The sequence below is a fragment of the Typopeltis vanoorti genome, chromosome 19 (genome assembly GCF_054136105.1).
Source record: "Typopeltis vanoorti isolate ZY-2024b chromosome 19, IOZ_Tvanoo_1.0, whole genome shotgun sequence".
Lineage (NCBI taxonomy): Eukaryota > Metazoa > Arthropoda > Arachnida > Uropygi > Thelyphonidae > Typopeltis > Typopeltis vanoorti.
The window spans coordinates 74,808,300-74,829,661 of NC_143567.1; the positions used below are offsets into that span (position 1 = coordinate 74,808,300).

Below are 21,362 nucleotides of genomic sequence, written 5' to 3' on the forward strand. Positions count from 1 at the left end.
CTGGTTGCGATTTCACAATCTGAATGTGTACTCACTTTCTACTTGAAATCATCAATTATGCAAATTACCACAAGCTGATTCATCTGAATTTGCAGTTGTTATCTTCAGAAATAGTGTTTGCCTTTAGGTGTTGGACACCAGTGTAGAACAAGCACTCAAATGCATGTTTACATGCCTCAATATTACTAAATTTGGATGGTACTAAGCAGTCACACTATTCTATTTGCAAGAGTACATCACCTGAAGAGCTAGAGTATGAACTGCATGTGATTTTTTATCATTAGATGGAGTGAATAATATTGTAACGAGCATTTAGAGACATGAAGATTATTAAGCAGCAGTTGAAACAAATTTCCAGTGCTACTTTTTGATAATGTATGTAACAAAGGATATAAATTAAATTAAACTTTAATCTATATTTCCAATCTTTCGGCAACGTCACTTTGCCATCTTCACAGGAACTTAAAATAAAGACATATGCATGCAGGCACTACACACAGTAAATGAGGACGAAGCAGGAAGCTATTGTTTCTCCTAAAAGTCCTGATGGTGCCCCTAACGAGCTATGTAGGTATTCTTGGCAGTTGGGCTGAAGGTCTTCTGATGTAAGTCTCCCAAATTTGGGGCAGTCTCATGCAACCAAATTTGTTGAGGTTTGGCCCGTTTCTTAAGGCTGAGGCTGATTCCATGAATAGCCTTTCAAATTTGAATTTACTACTGTGTATTACCGTGGCTTTCTTCCATCGTATTCTGTGACGTGTATCCAGAACATGGTCTGCAAGACCAGAGTGGCTGTACTAGTGAAACTGGATGTAGTCCTTGTGTTCTGAAATTCTGATATTTGCTGTCCTGCCTGTTTGGCCAAAGTAGGACAGCTTACGCTGCAAGGGACCTGGTATACACCAGGTAGGTCTAGAGGAAGTAGTTGGTCTTTAGTGGAGAGATAAGGGATGCCAATTTTTTATATGGTCTGTAACACGAGGTCAAGTCATGTTTTTTTAGGATTTTGGTAATTTTTTCTGAGGTGTCTCGGATGTAGGGAATAGTGATGGATTTAGAGTAATCCTTGTTGTAAAGGTGGGGGGGATTTTGGTTTACTAGTTTCAATAATTTTTGGATTTTTTTTATTGGGGGGGGGGAATAGCCACTGGCTGAGAAAGTGTTGAGGATATGGTTTAGTTCTGTGGTTAGTGCATTGTCATTTGAACAGATAAGTTTAGCCCTGTTGTAGAGTGTTTTAATAACTACATACTGTTGGGGGGGGGGGGGGGAATTGTTGGTGAATGTATCTGCCTGTATGGGTGGGTTTTCTATAAACTGAAAAAACCAAGGTTCCATAAGGCTGGCTGGTGACTAGGGTGAACTTGATTCTGGGGTGTTGGTTGTTTAAGTGTGTTAGGGAGGAGAGGAGTGTATCGATATAGGACTGAGATATCGGAAGGAAATTTAGGTTGGATTAGCTCTAAGGTTTCTTTGAGTGGGACATTTGCGAATAAGGAGGAGACATCAAAAGTGACCATTATGTCAGTATGTTGGAGTGTAAGGTTTTCTATGCTGGCTTTGAAGTGGGCTGAGTTTTTTTTATGTGTGATGGTATAATAAATTTAGTTTAATCCTTTATCCAAGTGTGAGCAAACAACAAAGTTTGCACCTGAAAGTATCTTCAGGACTGGGGTAAGGTGGTACAACACCAGGGCAAGTCCTTGCAAAGGTGGAGCAAGATACCAACACTCCTATCTCAGTATCTCCCATAATGCAAAACACATCTCCTTGCGGATATGTCTAATGCATAACATTAAATGCAAGTGAGTAAATGCAAGTAGGCATTTACTCACCTCCAAAAAATTAATTGGATTCTGGCTGTTCAAATAGTGTTAAAAATCATTCAGTGAGCATAGATCATGTCGCCAAATGGAGAACACATCACTTACATAGCATAGCCAAAGTGTAGATCTACATAATACACTTCAGAGTTTTCTCTTCAAATGTTTCCATAAAGTAAAGAAGTTGAATTTGTAACTGAATTTATTTGTAGAATTTTCCTTGCCAAATAAAATAGTCCAACCTTCACTGTGAACTGAAAAACACGGTTGACAATGAGAGGAAATTTAGCTTGGATTAAGTCAACAGTATTTGCAAGTGGGTTGGCAAACAAGAAGAATGTCAAAATAGACCATTAAATCATTCTTGTGGAAGGTGAGGTTTTTCTGCCCTGGACTTACAATAGACTTTTTTTTTTTTTTTTTTTTTTTTTTAATGTGAAGAGATGTTGCCAGTATCCTGAGAGAGCACTCTGGCTGCATTTGGCTAATTTATAAGTAGGTAAAGATTCATATTTTCACATTGTTTTAATTTCCCCTCATCCAGTTTTTAAGGCTAGCAGTGTGGATGCTCCACTCCAGTCATGTGATCCGATCTACTTAAATCAGTGTTGCCAGTACAGTTTTTTTTTATTATTTAATTTTTATTTATTTTTATACAGTAAAACACACACACACACACACACATATATATATATATATACAGTGATACCCCGAAGTTACACAGTAGGTGGGACCAATGAAAAGCGCGTAAGTCGAATTCGCATAACTCGTGGTATAATTTTGCATGTAATTTATATATATACAAACATACAATTGGGACCAAAGGTATACAAAAACACCTATATTTTTTAAGAAATACACAGTAATAATAATTGTAGTTTTTCGTATATAAAAAAAAAGAAAGTTATTTCGATGTCGATGGCTTCATAAAATCTAATAGATTCGTCTGACGGCATAATGTCTTTTTCTTGTCATGCAAAATTTCTTCATAGCAAGCCAGTGATTTTTTTATTCCTTGCCTTGTGGCTACAATTCGTTCCTCGTTAGAATCTATGTCCCCCCCAAAATCTGTAAACCTTTCTTAATTAAGCTGAGACCTTCTGTTAATTTTGCAATTCTCATGTGCTTTTCTGATAAAACTGGATCTTGAGGTTTCGGTCTCTTCAGTAGCGCTTTGCTTAGGCATCTCTATGAGCTTGTCGATTGTAAGCTCCTTGTTATGTGAGTCTAACAGCTCGCTGACAACTTCACTGTTGACTTCTAAATCTAATTGCCTGGCAAGGTTGACAACTTCTTCTATTGCCTCAGCAACTTGATCAGTTTCTGGCAACATTTCCGTTTCGCATTTAAAAAAGGATGGACAGTTTTTTCCAGACACCATTCAAGGTTTTTTGGGAAATTTCACATCAAGAATCTCTGATAATCATTACAGCATCTAAAACATTAAACTGCTTCCAAAATTTTGCCTCATAGCTTCATTTAGACTTGCAAATGAACACCGTGTGTAGTACGCTTTGAATGTTTTGATAACTCCTTGGTCTATCGGTTGAAGTAAGCTGGTTGTATTTGGAGGCAAGAAAACAACTTTTACACGTGGATCAAAATCAATTAAAGTTGCAGAAGGGTGACCAGGTGCATTATCAATAATGAGCATAACTTTAAACGGAATTTTTTTAAACTGGCAATAACGTTCAACTTCAGGTATGAAGTGGTGACCAAACCAGTCTTCAAAAATAGAAGCTGTCACCCAAGCTTTAGAATTTGACTTCCAAATCACTGGCAAGCCAGCTTTAGATTTTTTTTTTTCAGAGCTCTTGGATTTTCGGAGCAATAAATTAAGAGAGGTTTTAACTTGCAATTACCAGCTGCATTTCCACCAAGCATTACTGTCAACCGGTCTTTGGAAGCCTTAAAGCCAGGAAACGTTTTTTTCTTCACATGCAATGAAAGTTCTCTTAGGCATCTTTTTCCAGAACAAGCCGGTCTCGTCTACATTAAATATGGTTTGACTGCTATAGCTACCTTCCTCGATGATAGCCTTAAGTGTCTCAGGAAAAGCAGACGAAGCCTCTTTATCAGCGCTTGCCGCCTCTCCATTCTCTGCGATGCTGTGCCAGTTACAGCGATTTTTAAATTAGTTGAACCAACCATTACTGGCCACGAAATTTTCTTCTTTGGCTGCTTCTCCAGCTTCTACTTTTAGCCTCTCAAAAATCAGCTTGGCTTGGCTACATATTGTCGTTTGATCAACTGGACAATTTTTTACTCTCACTTGATTATCACACCATAATTTAAGCATCATTTCCATCTCAGCAATAATCCCATGACGTTTACGAATTATGCTTGAATTCAATGATTGGGCATTTTTCACAGCAGCGAGAATTCTTTCTTTATCTTTCATGATTGTTCTTATTGTGGATTCCTGTAGATAGAACTTCTTTGATAGCTCAAAAATTTTCATTCCGCCTTCAAAATCCTTAATAATGTTGAGTTTTGTTTCCAAAGTAATGTTTTTCTTTTCTTGCTAGCTGTAGAAGAATCAGACTTGTTTCTTTTGGACGACATTATTATTTTTTTTATGTGATTTTGTAGACTATATAAATCGTGTATGAATGGAGACCTCGCAAAACACGTCAGTGCTTGTTCACAGCATGTGCGACACTGGCGAATGCGGCCAGTGCAGAAAGATATGACTAGTGGTGAGGAGTGACGGGAATACATACATATAAGAAACCGCGTAACTCTGGATTCACATAAGTCGGGGTATTACTGTATATATATATTGAAAGTTTATTTTTCACTTGGTTAGAGTATAATAAATTTAGTTTAATCCTTTATCCAAGTGTGAGCAAACAAAGTTTGCGCCTAAAAGTATCTTCAGGACTAGGGTAAGGTGGTACAACACCAGGATACTCCTTGCAAAGGTAGAGCAAGCTGCCAACACTCCTATCTCAGTATCTCCCATAATGCAAAACGCATCTCCTTGCGGATATGTCTAATGTTATGCATTAAGGGAAGGGCCACAACCCAGACTAGTTTCGACCTTTATTGAGGTCTCTTCAGTGGGAGCCAGGCCCAAGTGGAGATACCGATCTACGAAACTAGTCTGGGTTGTGGCCCTTCCCTTAATGCATAACATTAGACATATCCGCAAGGAGATGTGATTTGCATTATGGGAGATACTGAGATAGGAGTGTTGGCAGCTTGCTCTACCTTTGCGAGGAGTGCCCTGATGTTGTACCACCTTACCCCAGTCCTGAAGATACTTTCAGGCGCAAACTTTGTTTGCTCACACTTGGATAAAGGATTAAACTAAATTTATTATACTCTAACCAAGTGAAAAATAAACTTTCAGCATCTTTCTCTAAATCCAGAGTAATTTATTAAAAAAGGGTGGCACACCATTTGGCAACTCCTATAGGTAGAGATGACCTGCTAATGCTTCTGCCTGGTATCTCCACTTGGGCTTGGCTCCCACTGAAGAGACCTCAATAAAGGTCGAAACTAGTCTGGGTTGTGGCCTTCCCTTAATGCATAACATTAGACATATCCGCAAGGAGATGTGTTTTGCATTATGGGAGCTACTGAGATAGGAGTGTTGGTAGCTTGCTCCACCTTTGCAAGGAGTGTCCTGGTGTTGTACCACCTTACCCCAGTCCTGAAGGTTTTCAGGACTGCAGTAAGGTGGTACAAGTCTGATTTCAGGTGCAAACTTTGTTTGCTCACACTTGGATAAAGGATTAAACTAAATTTATTATACTGTATATATATATACACTTAGCAGTTTCAGCTCCAATATTAAAATATATATGTTACTGCATTTATTTTGATATTATTGATACTTCAGTATATCATTCTTGTTGAAAATTATTCCATTTTTGAGATACTCCCTGAGTATCTCAGTTTTCTGAGTAGTCACCAAAATTATGCTATCATTTTATTTTAGAATTTTTACTACAAACCTAGCAACACATTTTTCTCAGAATTTTTTAGGGCACATGTTAATTTGCTTGCCAGAAATTTTCTAAATAAGCTCTAATGTTCCTAAACTTCTGACTTTTTGAGACCACCATAGAAATTCTCATTTTTCTGTCTCGGCAGACAACTATATTATTATTATCACATCCTTCATGAAGTCAGCAGACTCCTTTTTGAAAATTCTGACAACATATTTATTGTAATAAACCTTAAAATCCTTAACATTTCCTGCATTCGCATGTTCTGGTAATGCATTTCATTCACTTACGATCATTTACCATGTTAAAAATCTTCTCCTCACACTTTTCTTCACCACACTCATACACAACTTTCGAGGAAGGCCTCTGGCTTTCCCCCTCTTAGTTTCTACTCTTTTTATATTCCCACTATATATATTAATGCAATAAAACTGCATTAATATATGCATAAAATATAAACTATAATTCTTTGTCAAGTAATATTTTTATATTGCTTGATAAGAAATTATATTCTTGTTGGATAAAACAAGAAATATAATTTCACTTATAATTTACTTTCTAATCAAGCAAAAGAAAAAAAAAACTTACTACAAAATATTGATGAAATAATTAACAAATTAATTAGACTATCTAAATAACATAAAATAGATTATATAACTCACCAAGGCCTGTTACTACCATTGCTCCTAAATCAGCAATAAAATTTCCTTTTCTAAAAGTAGCAACCCTTCCACCAACACGATCCTGAAATTAAAATCACAAGATAAGAACAAATGTCTTATTCAAATTATATTCTAAAAATTAAAACAATTTTTTAATTCAGTGACACATGTATGTGAATAACTATTCTTTGATAGAAATTACCCTATATAAAAATGCATCCTTTCTAACAGAAAACTTTCTGATATATATTTTGTCATATTATCACAATACATTTTATAAGTAACTAAACAAAATTTTTAAATAATGCAGAATAAAATAATACCCTGTACATGTCAACTTCAGTACAATAAACATTCATTTAAATAATAAGAAGATACAAATCAGCTACACAGCATCAACTAGCAAAACATCTTATTTAAAACATCAATTATAAAAATCAACTTACTGAACATATAGTTTAGAAAAAGAAACTTAAGTTAAGATTTTGACTAAAGAAACATCTTGACCGATTTGCCTATATATTATATGGAGTTAAAGAAGCAACTGGAATGCACTGGAAATTCTGAAAGATATGGCCAGGGACAGATCTGAATGGAGAGCATGTGTTTGTAGAATCACCAAGAGTCGAAAACGACTCAATGGAACATAACACACACACACACACACACACACACACACACACACACACACACACACACACGCACTTAAAGGGGTGGATGGAATGCTATGGCAGTAAGACAAAATTAAACTAACATTATTACTAGCATCCTATAAAAACTTTACCTCCAAATTAATCTGTTACTTATCAAGCCTCCACTAATGTTAGATCTTGTATTTTGCTTTTCTAAGACAACTAATTACTGCAATATATTTATCTTGGGCTTCTTCCTCTGGGTTCATTTTCCCTGCCATCTAGGCCTGTAAACCCGTATTACTGTTATTATTATGCAGGAATCTCATGTAGTTGAAAGATCATCATGGGAGACCCACACTAGCTTTTATACATGCAATACCTAACATACGTCTCCTTAAACTTGTTCATTGTCAAGGCACTCACAACTTATTCTGGCAATCCATTCACTCACTCACCACTCTCAAAAAAAAAACTAGTCATCACATCCTTACACAACTTCCAGGGGTGATCCCTAGTTCTCTCTCTATTTGTTATGTATTGAAAACTATCCTTTGAGTCAATCTTATAGAATCCCTTCAATAACTTATAAGTTTCTATTATGTCCCCTCTTTTCAGTTATCAACTAAACTTTGCAACCCATATACTTTAACGTATCCATTATGAGAGAGAGAGAGTTCCACAGACATGTCGCTCTTCTCTAAATCCTCTCCACCACATCCAAGAAACCCAGAGAGCCAAAGCTGTGCACAGTAGTCAAGATTCAGCCAAATCATAGCCTTATAAAGAGGAATAATCTCCATATCTATATTTGTAAGCGTGTGTTTTTCAACATCCAAGTAATCCTTTGAGCTATTTTGCCAACTTTTGAACTTCTCTGAACTTCAACTCCCTGTCCACAATTACCATCAAATCCCTAGCATCATCAATCTCCTGCAATGCAGTACCATCAATGTGATATACAATATGTAACCTTTTTAATACAAAGTGCATAATCTTACATTTTGCAACATTAAATTGACACTCTTTATCCTTCACCCACAATGCTAATTTATTTAAATCATCCTACAGAATATCTACATCACTTTTATCAATTACTGCCCTCCCAGTTTTGCATCATCAGCAAACAACTGAATATCCCCCCCTTCCCTCTTAAATCTTTCTTGTCACACCTTATTACTAAAATACTTTGGACTGGAGATATACATTGAAAGTTTTTCAACTTGGCTATACTATTAATAAAAGAAAGATGCCAAGAAATTATATTCTTGGTTTAATACTTTATCTAAGTGTAAGTAAAACAAAGCTCGTGTGTAATGTAACTTCAAGACTGGACAAATTGTATATAGAGGCTAATGACTTCACATCAGGCTTCCACTGATGAGACTCAATAAAGGTTGAAACCAGTCTGGGCAGTGACTCTTCCCATAATGCATAGAACTATACATATCTGTAAGGATATGTGCTTTGCATTATGGGATACTAAAACAAGTGATGTGAAGTCATTAGCCTCTATATACGAGTTGCCCCCAGTAATGAAGTTACTTCATGTGCAAATTTTGTTTTGCTTACACTTGGATAAAGGATTAAACCAAGAATATAATTTCTTGGCATCTTTAATTTATAGTATAGCCAAGTGAAAAAACTTGCAACACAAATTAAAGAGTATTGGCCCTGGTACAGAAATCCAAGGTACTCCACAAGTCACTCTTATTCTCCTAGATTTTATTCCACTATATACTACTCTATGGTGTCCGTCTGTCAGCCACCCTTATCCATGTTTCCATCTTCACATCCATTCCTGTTTCAATTTTTGTAATAGTTTTCCATGCGGTATTCTGTTAAATGCCTTTTGCAAAGTCCAGAAGTATAATGATGTGGCCATTTCCCTTATCTAATTGTGTTGTCACTCTATTATAAAACATCAGTAGATTATTAAGGCAGGAGCCACCTTTTACAAAGCCATGCTGCTCACTATCAACCCACTGCTGGATTTTAAGCAACTTTTCCAATACTTTAACCACCATTCCTGAGAAGAAGACTTTTGTCTCCAGTAGACCATATTGTACCTAAAATTTTAACACAATTCTGGCAACTCATGCCTTCTGTCACTCCCCTAATTTTTATTAGGAAAATCAGAGGAGTGAAGAGAAGGCATCAGTAGCAGAATATATCCATGGTCTTTAGTCTTTAATCAAATATTTTATTTTTAACCAAGCTCTCAGAGAATAAGTTAAAATTGGTTTAAATACTATCATATATACAGCTAATTCATTGTTACTAATTTCTCTTATTATTATTATCTGAGACTTCCAGGGAGTCAAGAACTCCCTGCAAGTCTCAGATAATAATCTCAGTCTCAATCTCCCTCATTGAGGAGGATATACATCACCTAAACCAGCTGTTAAACTTTCTCTTAAACTCAATCACACTATACTCTTTTTTAGATTATCTTGGAAGTAACAGAATAAGCTACATTTCGGGTTTATCTCACCATTCGTACCATAGGTTTATGCTGCATAAAATAGTTCCTTAAATTTTTTTATGTTATCACATTGTGTGGTACTTTGTATATAATTATTTTACTACTACCTTATTTGCTGATGATAGAATTATGTTTCATAACATTAAATTGTTACAGGGAACTTATTTTTGGAATATGCAATTATCTATCACATGGTCTCTGCTGACTTTACCCTAAACATGGCAAAGATTACTGGTGGTGTTGGCTCTTGTATTCTCACTCACGGTAGTCCTAAATTAGTAATGCATCCTAAAGGCAAACCTTTGAGAAGCTCTGAAAAGCACATCATACTAAATGTTTATGCTGGTTTACGGACGAGAAATCCTGATGAAACAGTAGGCAATATTGTGAAGCAAACAGTGGAACTGACGGGTGTAATCAAGACAGAAGTATACCACTTGAAGAAGGAACTGACCACAACGGGACAACTGTGTACACCGGGGAAGAATAGGCCTAGCGCCGTAGGACTATGCACACGTTTGATGAAATACGAACACTTTATGCTGTCAGCAATTCATCAGAACGTGCACGATTTCTTCCGAAAGAATGAAATTCCTACAATATATAAGGTAATGACCAGTGCTGAGCTATAAGGGGCTCATCCGAGCCCTTTGTTAAATTTTTCTCAAATTTGAGAGCCCCTTTGTTCGTCTAGTTTACTTTTTATTTTTCAAAAAAAAAAAAAAAAAAAAAAAAAAAAAAAAAAAAAAAAAAAAAAACATTTTTTTAAAATATATTAAGCGACAAACTCATATGGTAACCTAACAAAGTGATTTTATTAAATAAAATATTATAGTTACTGTTACTACCATTTTACAAATAAGAAATCACTTTTGGTAATCGCATATAAATAAAGAGGACTGTAAAATAATGCCCCTTGATTGGTACCGTTGATTATCACTTGAAGTATAAAAACAGAAGAGAAATATAATGTACTTCAATATTATTGTGTTTAGATAATATTTTTTATTATTTATAGATTGTTTGTCATAAAAACTTATATCGCAAACAAAATAACTTTATGTTTTGTTTATAAAAAATGCGGACTATTTCATATGTGCAATTATAAAAGATTTTATTCTTATTATGTTTTAATAGTTAAATAATGTTTTTGTTATGCAAGATAAATTAACACAGATGACTGTGTGCATTTCATGTTAGATCATGAAATATTTGTTTAAAAATGATAGCTTTTACAGGTTCATTGTCCCCTCATACTTTTTGACTGGTATTTGTACACAAGTTGTATTAATAAAAGTTTTTATGTGAAATACGTGTTTTTTTTTTTTTGCTTGACAATGCGAGCCCTTTGTTAAACTTTACATAGCTCACCACTGGTAATGATGGCTGTAAACAATGATGAAAATTTCTCTCACATTTCATTAACAACAACAACCTACAGGTTGGTTTTGTTTACACCACAAGAAAGCAATCATTGGCATTACTTGAATAAGAAGATATAATTTCATGGCGTCGCCAGTATTTCAGTTCTATCAAGAAATATCGTCGCAAGGCGAAAAATTTATTATACAGACGAAACCTGGGTGAATGCCAGTCACACCTGCATTAAAGTTCTCCAGGACATGACAGTAAAAAGTGCTCATCAAGCATTTTTGTTGGGCTTAACGACAGGCCTGAAACAACCAAGCAGAAAGGGGTCTCATATGATCATAATGCACACTGGCAGCAAAGAAGGATTTGTACCAGAAGACCTTGCAATTTTACAAGCACAGAAATCACAAGGCGATTATCATAAGGAAATGGATGGAAAGCACTTATGAACATTGGTTCACAAACATGTTTTTGCAAAAAATTGAGCCTAACAGCGTTATTATAATGGACAATACGCCTTACCATTCTGTCTGACTTGAAAATGTGCCATCTCAGACTACACGCAAAAAGGACATTCAGAAGTGGTAGAAGGAAAAAGGAATCGGTTTTACTTCTGATAAGGTGAAAACAGAACTACTGAACTTGGTGGCAAATGTCAAGAGTCAGTTTCAAAAATATCGCATTGACAGCATTGGCGAACAGAAAGGACACACGCTTATTTGTCTTTGACCATACCATCGTGAACTGAACCCTATACAATTCATCTGGGCACAGATTAAGGGGTATATTGCAGCTAAAAATACAATTTTCAAAATTTCAGATGCTGAAAGACTGGTCATGGAAATATTTTAAGAAATTACTGAGTGCACATGGAAAAGTTGCATAACCCACATTATTGAAGAAGAAGAAGAAGAAAAATTCTGGGCCCTTGATGGAATGATAGATGAGGCGGTGGAATACATGTGTTTTACGGTAGATGACAGCTCTGAATCTTTATTTAGTGAAGATACACAATCTGATGATACTACCACAGCCTGAGTGGTGTTGAGGAGCTTCCTCATTAAATTAATGAAGGGATAAGAGTGTTTAATGTATATATTATTTATGTTCGGAAATGTGCATTGTGACGAGTGAAGTTCACTTCATAATGTAAACAATCACTGCTTATTTATCTCATGCCAGTTTATAATAAATTATATGACATCTACTTGGTTACAGCCTATCAGTTAATTCCAGAAAATCCAAAGGTACACAGTCGTATAGAGTCATCTTGGCCGTGCAATTTCATATTAGCAATCATAATGTAATCTTATAAGTAGAATGGTGTGATTTAGGCAATGATGGCTTTTAGGAGAATTTTCTACACATGTGCTTAGTTACAAACACGATGTGCTTTACTGTTGCCATAGTAACAGAGAACTAACATTCCCACTACCTATGGCCTGTAGTATATTTCTTTACTTTCAAGATAACCTGAAAAAGAGTTTAGAGGTGCTCACTACTTCAACAGGCAAACTATTCCACTTATCACTGCTCTGTGAGAGAAAAATCTAAAGCTTACCCTTTCATAACTGCAAACAAACTTAACTTCCATGGAAGCCCCAGTATTCTCTACCCACCTTCCTTGTAGTGAAAATTTTCAACTCCTATAACACCCATTCAGATGTTTATAGACCACTATCATATCATTCCTCTTTCTTCTGTTAACCAGAGTCTGTAATCCACATACTCACAATCTGTCATCATAATATAAATCCCAAATTCCCAATATAATCTTTGTAACTCTTCTTTTCAACCTTTCCACAGCGTCTTTATTCCCTTAGAACCTGGGAGACCAAATCTGTGCACAATAGTCCAGGTGCAGTCTTATCAAGGTCTTACAAAGAGGCAAAATGACTTCCTTATCTTTATATGTCTTGGTTTGCTTTAACATTGCAATTATCATCTGAACTGTAATCTGAATTTGCAATTTTTGCTATGTGACCTCTGAACTTCAAATTCCTATCCATTATTATTATAAGATCCCTATTCTCATCAGTTTCAAATCCACTAATATAATATGCCACTGAAAATCTCATCATGCCAAAGTGCATAACTTTATACTTACTTCCATTAAACTGACAGCCATTTTTGTTTGCGTAAATTTCTAGCCTATTCAAATCATGCTGTAAGTACTGGATATCAGTAACATTCCTGATTAATCTGCATCATTGGCACACAATTGCATATCTCCTGTTAGACCCTTCCTAATGTCATTAATGTATGATTACAACAATGGCCCAAGGACTGAACCCTGAGGCACACTACTAGTTAAACCTGGCAGATTGATGCCCACCATTTACACTTTTTGATATCTGTCAACCATTTACTTATCCAAGTCAAGAATTTATATTCTAATTCCATATTCTCCAGTTTATGCAACAGCCTTTCGTGTAGTATACTATCAAATGCCTTAGGAAAATTCAACAGTATCATAGTGTATCCATTCCTTTTATTCAACTTGGCCATAACATTATTATAAAATATGAACAAATTACTAAAACATGACTTCCCTTCAGCAAACTCATGCTGTTCCTTGTACAGTATAGCTTGTCAATCTACCCATTTCTATATGCAATTTCTTACCCACTTCTCAAAAAGCTTCACCACCACACCAGAGATACTGATAGGTTGGTAGTTAGACACATCGGTTTTTCCACCACCCTTGTACAACAGAACTATCATACATTCTTTCCATTCCTATGGTATCTTTCCTGAGACTCAAGTTATACAATGATGTCAAAGGCACAGTCAATTTAGTTGAACATACCTTTAGCGTATGTGCTGATATTTGATCTGTCTCTGTTTGCCAAATTCTTTTCCAGGTTATGCAGCAAGTCTTCAACTTCCTTTTTATGCAGCTCTAACTGTTCATTGAAGGTAGCAGTATCAGTGTGCACCATGTCACATACATCTGGTTGATATATATTAACAAAAGTGAGCGCTCATTAACTAAATAATCTCATTAGCTTCTGACACTACTATCTGCATTCAGAAAAGCTATTCTTCCACATTCATTCTTTCTTTCTTTCTTTCACTTGGGGCATAACGATAAAATTCTTCTGGATTACCTTTAGCCAGCCAATTTCTTTTCATGCTCTGATTTAGCTTTCTGCACAATTCTCGTTACATTTTTATCTAGTTAACTCTCTTCCACAGCTTTGTTAAATCTGTTGTATATTTACATATTTAATTGCCATCTTCATTAAAAATTGTACCTAAATAGCTGAAATGTTTTACTTGTTCTATAGGTTCTCCCATTCAGGATGCAGATGATGTTTTCAACATTCCTGCCTATTATAAACCTTCTGTCTTTTTGTTTCTCATTTTCATACCAAATTTTTTACAGCAATCCTTCAATTAATTTAGGGATGGCCAACCTTTTACGTTCCATGGGCCAATTTTTTCACATACGAGTTCAGATGCTCCATACAACTCTTATACAACCCTTAAAAAGTCCCTGTAAAAATATCTTAATAAAGACATATTTACGTATTGGTAATTTCCAATAAATGGCGACACAATTTGTTCATTCGTACCAGTGTCGGCACGTATCATCTTTTTCATGACCACTGGGAAAATTTTAGCACGTGCGACGCGTAGTTCTCGTTTGGCAAACATTTAAAATGACCATGTTCGCATTTTTCATAAAAATGGTGAAAAACGAGTTTCGTGCAGTGATAAAACACTTTTATTTGAAGAAGTGGATGGGCACGCAGATCAAAGCTGAGTTATGCAGTTCATGGGACTCTACACCAGTATTAAAAACTATTTATTTTTGGATAAATGAATTTAAATGGTCATAAGTCCATCAAAGATGAAGTACGCTCTGGACTCCCGACTGAGGTCACTACGAAGGAAATGATGGACAAAATTCATGGTATTGTTATGGAAGACTGCTGAGTGAAAGTGTGTGAGAGATTGCTGAGATTGTAGACATCTCAACTGAACCAGTGTATAATATCCTGCATGAACAATTGCACATGAAAAAGCTGTGTGCATGATGGATGCCACAATTGTTGTCTGCCAATCAAAAACACATGCAAAAAAGACATTTCAACGCAGTATTTGGTGATGTTTAATTGCAATTTGCAGGATTTTTTCCATCGATTCATGACTGTAGACGAAACTTGGATCCACCACTACACACCTGAGTCCAAGCAGCAGTAAAAACATGGGACAATGCCCATTGAAAGCGCACCAAAAAAATCAAAGACCGTTTTGTCAGCTGGGAAGGTGATGGCCACTGTTTTTTGAGATTCCCAAGGAATTATTATGATAGACTATTCGGAAAGGAGTAAGACAATAACAGGAGTCTATTATGCATCATTGTTGGACTGTTTAAAAGACAAACTGAAGAAAAAACAGCCAAGATTGGCACACAAAAAAAAGTGCTCTTTCATCAAGACAATGCACTGTCCCACACATCGGCCATCGCAATAGCAAAATTCACGAAGTGGTTCCACATCCACCATATTCTCCGTACTTCGCCCCGTGTGACTTCTTGTTCCTAAACTTAAAAATTTGGCTCAGCAGGAAAAAAGTTTTGATCAAGGATGTCAATGACTATTTTGCACAATTTGACAAATCCTACTTTTTAGATTGAATGAAAAAATTGGAAACTTGCTGGTCCAAATGTATAAACCTCAATGGAGACTATGTTGAGAAATAAAGGTGATTTTTTCCAATAAAATGTGTTTAACTTATGTTTTTACCAAACTTTTCAAACAACCCTCGTAATATAAACATGATATACTGATTTAATATAAAAACAAGATAAACATTACTTACCTTAATGAGACTTTTGAGTCTGTTTTGATTTTGCTAAGCATTTAATGTTTGGAGTTAAATTAGTTATTAGAGCAGCAGAGAATTCTTCAAATTTGAATTAGTCAATCATGATCAGTCAAAGGAATTTCGTCTACTTTCCTTTCAATATTTTTTATCACCAATAAATCTTGCAAATATTTGGAGACAAGCTTAATAATTTCTTCTCCATCAGAGAAAGACTTTAGCCAATGCTAAAGCAATTTCCTAAGACGCTTCTGTCATCCATAATTTCTCTTAATTATGGATGACATTTTTCGTCTTCTTTTGATTTCTTCCTTTTTCTTAATTGCATATTCTCACCATAACTCAAACCCAAGCACTAGCTTTAGTTTTCCTTCTATTTCAGTCTGATGTTGTGTTTTATAGTATCTATTAAGATCATGCCTTTTATTATGTGAGAAAATGTTCACAAACAATGTACAATGGTTTCCTGATGGATTTGCTCTAAATAAGATCTCATTTAACCACTGTTCATTGAATCCATCATCTTCTGTTTTTCTTTTGCACTGCGATAAATAACTGAATGTAAAACAAGGCTTAATTTTTGAAAAAGTATAAAACTGTAAATGTTCACAGAGGACAAACAAAGCAAATCTCTGTAGTACACGAGTATCAATTGTAAACTGACTGACAAAAACCTGCAACGTACTGCTGTTGCTAATGCTTGGCACCTCAGGATCAAACAAATGAATGTGCAAAAGATGTGCACAAAACAAAGAAATCACTAAAAATAATTACTATTATAGATTTTTTTTTCTACAAAACAATTTTTGGTTAATACTTTTTAGCATAAATATGCTTACGTTTTTATTATTATCATTGGGGTGTGTGCCATTTGCACTACTTTTCACGCATGCGATATAGGTTGCCCATCCTTGTGTTAGTCGAACAGTTCTGAAGATTAGAACAGAGTAGAATTATTCAGGAGTATAACATTATCAACATCAAATAAAGAGCTAAGATTAACATCTTCAATTTCGATATCATGTTTAATGATCTTCCTTCATAAAGAAGATTATTAATGTTACTTACTATAGAGGTAAGTAACAATGAAAATAGCATTACCATGCAAATGATCTTCTTGTATCTTCATGTACCTCCTTCAATTCTAACTTACAACTTAAGTATAAATGATACACTGCTTCGTATAATGTCTCATTTATATAACTACATAGCAGTATATAATTTATACAGCATTTTGAACAGCGTTTCTTTTATCACTTTATCATGTGCCTTTTCAAGTTCTATATAACTTAAATATACCCATGAACAACATGGGTTTGAACTGTGCGAGCCCAATTATATGCAGATTTTTTTCAATAAATATACTGGAAATTTTTCTGAGATTTGTGAACAATTTGAAAAAATCTCCCAGGCGAACCACATAGTCCCAGAAATATCAAAAAAATTAAGAAAGAAAAAAGGTAGGTATGTCATGAATGCATAAAATATATTTGATATATAAAAAGATTCCAGTCTGTGATGTGAGGAACCTTTATCTGGCCTCTTTCAATGAAAGGTGAGTCAGCTGGTCTCATATGAAGGTGGGGAGGGGAGGGGAGGAGGGAGCTTCATCCAGAATCTATGATTTTCTTCTCCCAGAACCAGCAAACTGGTCCTGTGAATACACACATATTACAGTCAGGAATACTTAAGATATGGTCCTCCCAACCACAAGCCTGATTTGTCAGCTATGCTGGTCCCAAGCCTCGATAAAAATAGGCGGATTGAGATGGTGCCGCCATATCTCCCAGTAAAAGGGGCTCACGGCCATTGTATCATCATCATCAAATTCCTGCCATGTACCCTCAAGGGGTGTACAGGATATAACAGTACTACATGAAAAAAATTACATCATTACTAACTTCCTATCTACAATTTTCCTCCAAATCAGTCTGTTACTTGTCAAGACTCCAACATTATCAGATCTTATATTTCTATCGTCTAAGGCACTTCGTACTGTATCAATCCACCTATATCTTGGTCTTCCTCTGGGTCGTTTTGCTGACAACCTGGCAGAAAAGACTTGTTTTGCTAATCTTTCTTCGCTCATTCTGTTTAAGTGACAATACCACCTGAGATTAGCTCTGCTAACGCATTCCTGGATGTTGATAATGTCAAGTTCTTTCCTAATATTCTCGTTTTTAATATGATATTGCCATTGATGCCATCTGTTCACACCTATAATCTTTCTCAGGACTCTCATATCTGCGGTCTCTAGTCTATGGTCAAGTGTTTTACTTCTGACCCAGCTCTCAGATCCATAAATTAAAACTGGTTTGAACACTGTCTTGTATACAGCTAATTTAGTGTTCCGACTAATTTCTCTCTTATTCTATATGAATTTATTCAACTGACTTCCCACCATACCAGCTTTGCTGATTCTGTTGTCTATTTCTATATTTAATTTACCATCTTCACTAAAAATCGTGCCTGAGTAGCTGAAATGTTTTACTTGTTCCACAGGTTCTCCATTCACAACACAGTTGACATTTTCAATGATTCTACCTATTTTCATTGTCTTTGTCTTTTTATTGCTGACCTTCATACCATATCTATTACAACAGCTATTCAATTTAGTCAGAGAATCCTGCAGACTTGTAGCGGATTTATTTAGAAGTATAACATCATCTGCATAAAGCAAAGAGCTGATATTAACATCTCCAATTTTGATATCATGTTTAATATCACTTTCCTTCATAATGTGAAGAAGTTGTAATGTTGTATCATCATATGAAATAATAATAATCTTACCTGAAATACTCAGTTTGGAAATTCCTCTGTAATTCGTACATTCAGTTTTCAACTTTCTGATCAGACCTTCTGAAGTAAGCAGAGCACTCACAGTAAAACTCTTATAATTCCACCACATATAGCATTTTTGGTTGAACTACTCCAGCTGACTTCAACTTCAAGTATTGATAGGTTCTCCTGATTATAGTCCTCTTAAATATTTTTTTACAACTGTCCTGTTAACTGCTTACTAAATTTTAATAATTATTCAATTACTCCATACACACAGAATATATTTATCTTCATTTTTTATATCACCTTTATTCTCTGTGATTGTCTTTGTATACATTTATACTTTTATACATTTCTGACATTTTTTAAGTATCTGCTAGAACATTTTGCCAGCTTCATGACACTTACCTTCTATACTCTTATGAAAGTCTTCCCATGATTTTTGTTTAGCTATTTTACATCACACACACACCGGCTTTCTTACATTTTTCTCTGTATTATCTCAGAGCACCTGTTGACTTACTTGCCAGGAAATTTTAAGATGTCATGAATTTTCTACCCCTGCAAATGCCTGAATCAATCATGTTTTCTTCAGATTATGATATTCACTTTTATCTACGTGGACGTTTATCTCCATGTTCAGTACTGAATATAGCAGCAACTCCCTTTCTCTGATCACTGCCCAAGTATATCTTATAGCTGATATTTAGCAGCATCTCACCTTGGCTTCTTAGTCTCAGCAAGTCTAAGAAGTCTTCTGTCTTGGCTTCTTAGTCTCAGTAACACCAATTATGTTGACATAGTACTGCTCTAATTTTACTTCTTTTTCCTTGGTAAATTTTTATGTTGATGGTGTTAGCTACAATTCTGATGAAAACAGTAAGGCCTTGTTCCCACAGACAATGACACTCAGCCAGCATGACAATTCTTTGTTACGGCTATTTTAGCAAAAGAATTTTATGACAGTGCTATTAATAAAACAAAATCTGGAAGTTTAGGGCTGTTAAAAGGATACAAAAAAAAATAAAAAAATAAAATAAAATAAAAATATAAGATAACTAATAAAGTTTTGCTACTCAATACTGGTAGCTTTGCTTTTTCAGGTTCTAAGCATGAATTACATAATGCAAAGAATACAGTTTAAACTCCTAATGTCATAATAACATGGAAGAATAAGATATGGTTATCCAAAAACCTCAGTTCATAAACTTCTATTCACAGATAAACCTCCATGCTCAAATATGGATGTCTAATACTGAGATTTCATTTCCCTTCCACACAATAGTAGGCTTTCTTATATTGCTGTGTTACTGAAAGAGAGAAAAACATTAGAGTACTTGATAAACCTACTCAGAAAATTCATAATGTTTTGAGGACTCCAAAAGTACCTAAGAGTTTAATTTTTTATTTTGTTTGTTTTGTTCCTATGGATTGCCTTAGATCAGCAATCCTCAGCAATCCATAGGAACTAAGGCAATCCTTAGTTCCTATGGATTGCCTTAGGTTCCCAAAGTGGGCAGTACTGCCCCCCCCCCCCCCCAGTGGGTGCTGAAGCCTTCTGGGGGGGGGGGTATAGTGGGATCAGAAGCATTTAGGAGCGTTCAGGCAGTCTAGGGGTAAGTGGCTCTTTATAGAAGAAATTAATAATATATATTTAAAAATTAATTATTTTCGTGATTTTGCGATTAGATAATCATTTAAAATTTAAATATTGCATTTTAATTCATCTTATGCCCGTCTTACACGATCAATTTTTTTTATCAATTTTCTATTTCAATTATTTAATCATTTGAAAATTTACCATGTCAGATAGAAATAGATGTCAATTTTCTATGTCAATGAGAAAATAGAGCATGTATACACATGTGTATAATAGGGGGGAGTTACAAAATTTATGTCTTGCAAAGTTGGCGGTGGCCCGAAAAAGTTTGGGAACCTATGCCTTAGATTGTCAAAGTGGAAGAAATTTTGATGTTAGAATAATTAACATTTTAGCAATCCTGCTCATGGTAGGGGAAAAAAAAAAATCAAGCATAACTTCACATATTTCTTCCACTAATAACAACACAGGGGAACACAGAAACTGTCTTACTTAGAAGAGAATTTCCCACTGCCACAAATTAAAGAACTGACTGAAATGATCCATTCACATAGTTCACTCAACAGGAAACAAGGAATAATTAAGCAACAAATGGAAATATCTGATTCAATATGTAAATGCCACAGACTTTAATCATGTCAACAATCACTTGAAAAGACTAGATAAGAACAGATTATGAATGTTCACAGTTTGCAACATATGTATCATTCTTCAATATTGTTATAGCAATAAAGGATTAGTTTAAAATATATTCTTTACATTATGTAATTTGATTTGTACTATGACCCTGAAGAAGCTACCAGTTATTGGATAGTAAAACACATTGTCATCTTAGTAATTTAATTTTAATTGTTTTGTAGTATCCTTTTAACAACATTAAAATTTCAGTTTCTATTACAATCAACTCTTGCTATAGCAACCTCTGCTATAACAAAGTTAATTACTATAACCACTATATTTATTATAGTGGTACTGAAAAGCCCAAACCCCATAACTACTACAACACTATACTAAAAGAAATTCACTAATACAGAAAACTATCCACTATAGCAAACTATTCCCATGGTCCATACAAATTTGCTATAGTGAGAGTCAACTACATGTTGCACCATTATTTCTGTTTGTAGTTTAAGGCAAAGAATGAAGTTTGGTTCTGCCAAGTCTCAAATTTATCAGCCCATCCTCATCCATTCACTATTTAGGTAAATACTTAATAATG

The 21,362-nt window shown here is 35.1% G+C and overlaps 1 protein-coding gene across 1 annotated transcript in view; it reads right to left on the reverse strand.

Annotated features, from left to right (window-relative positions):
* The window catches only part of Su(var)3-3 (lysine-specific histone demethylase Su(var)3-3), a 648,388-nt gene that overhangs the window by 564,683 nt on the left and 62,343 nt on the right, over window positions 1–21,362 (reverse strand). Inside the window, exon 6 of the mRNA XM_090409239.1 lies at window positions 6,442–6,523. Within this exon, the coding sequence (XP_090265365.1) occupies window positions 6,442–6,523 (82 nt within the window). The remainder of the gene's footprint in view (window positions 1–6,441; window positions 6,524–21,362) is intronic.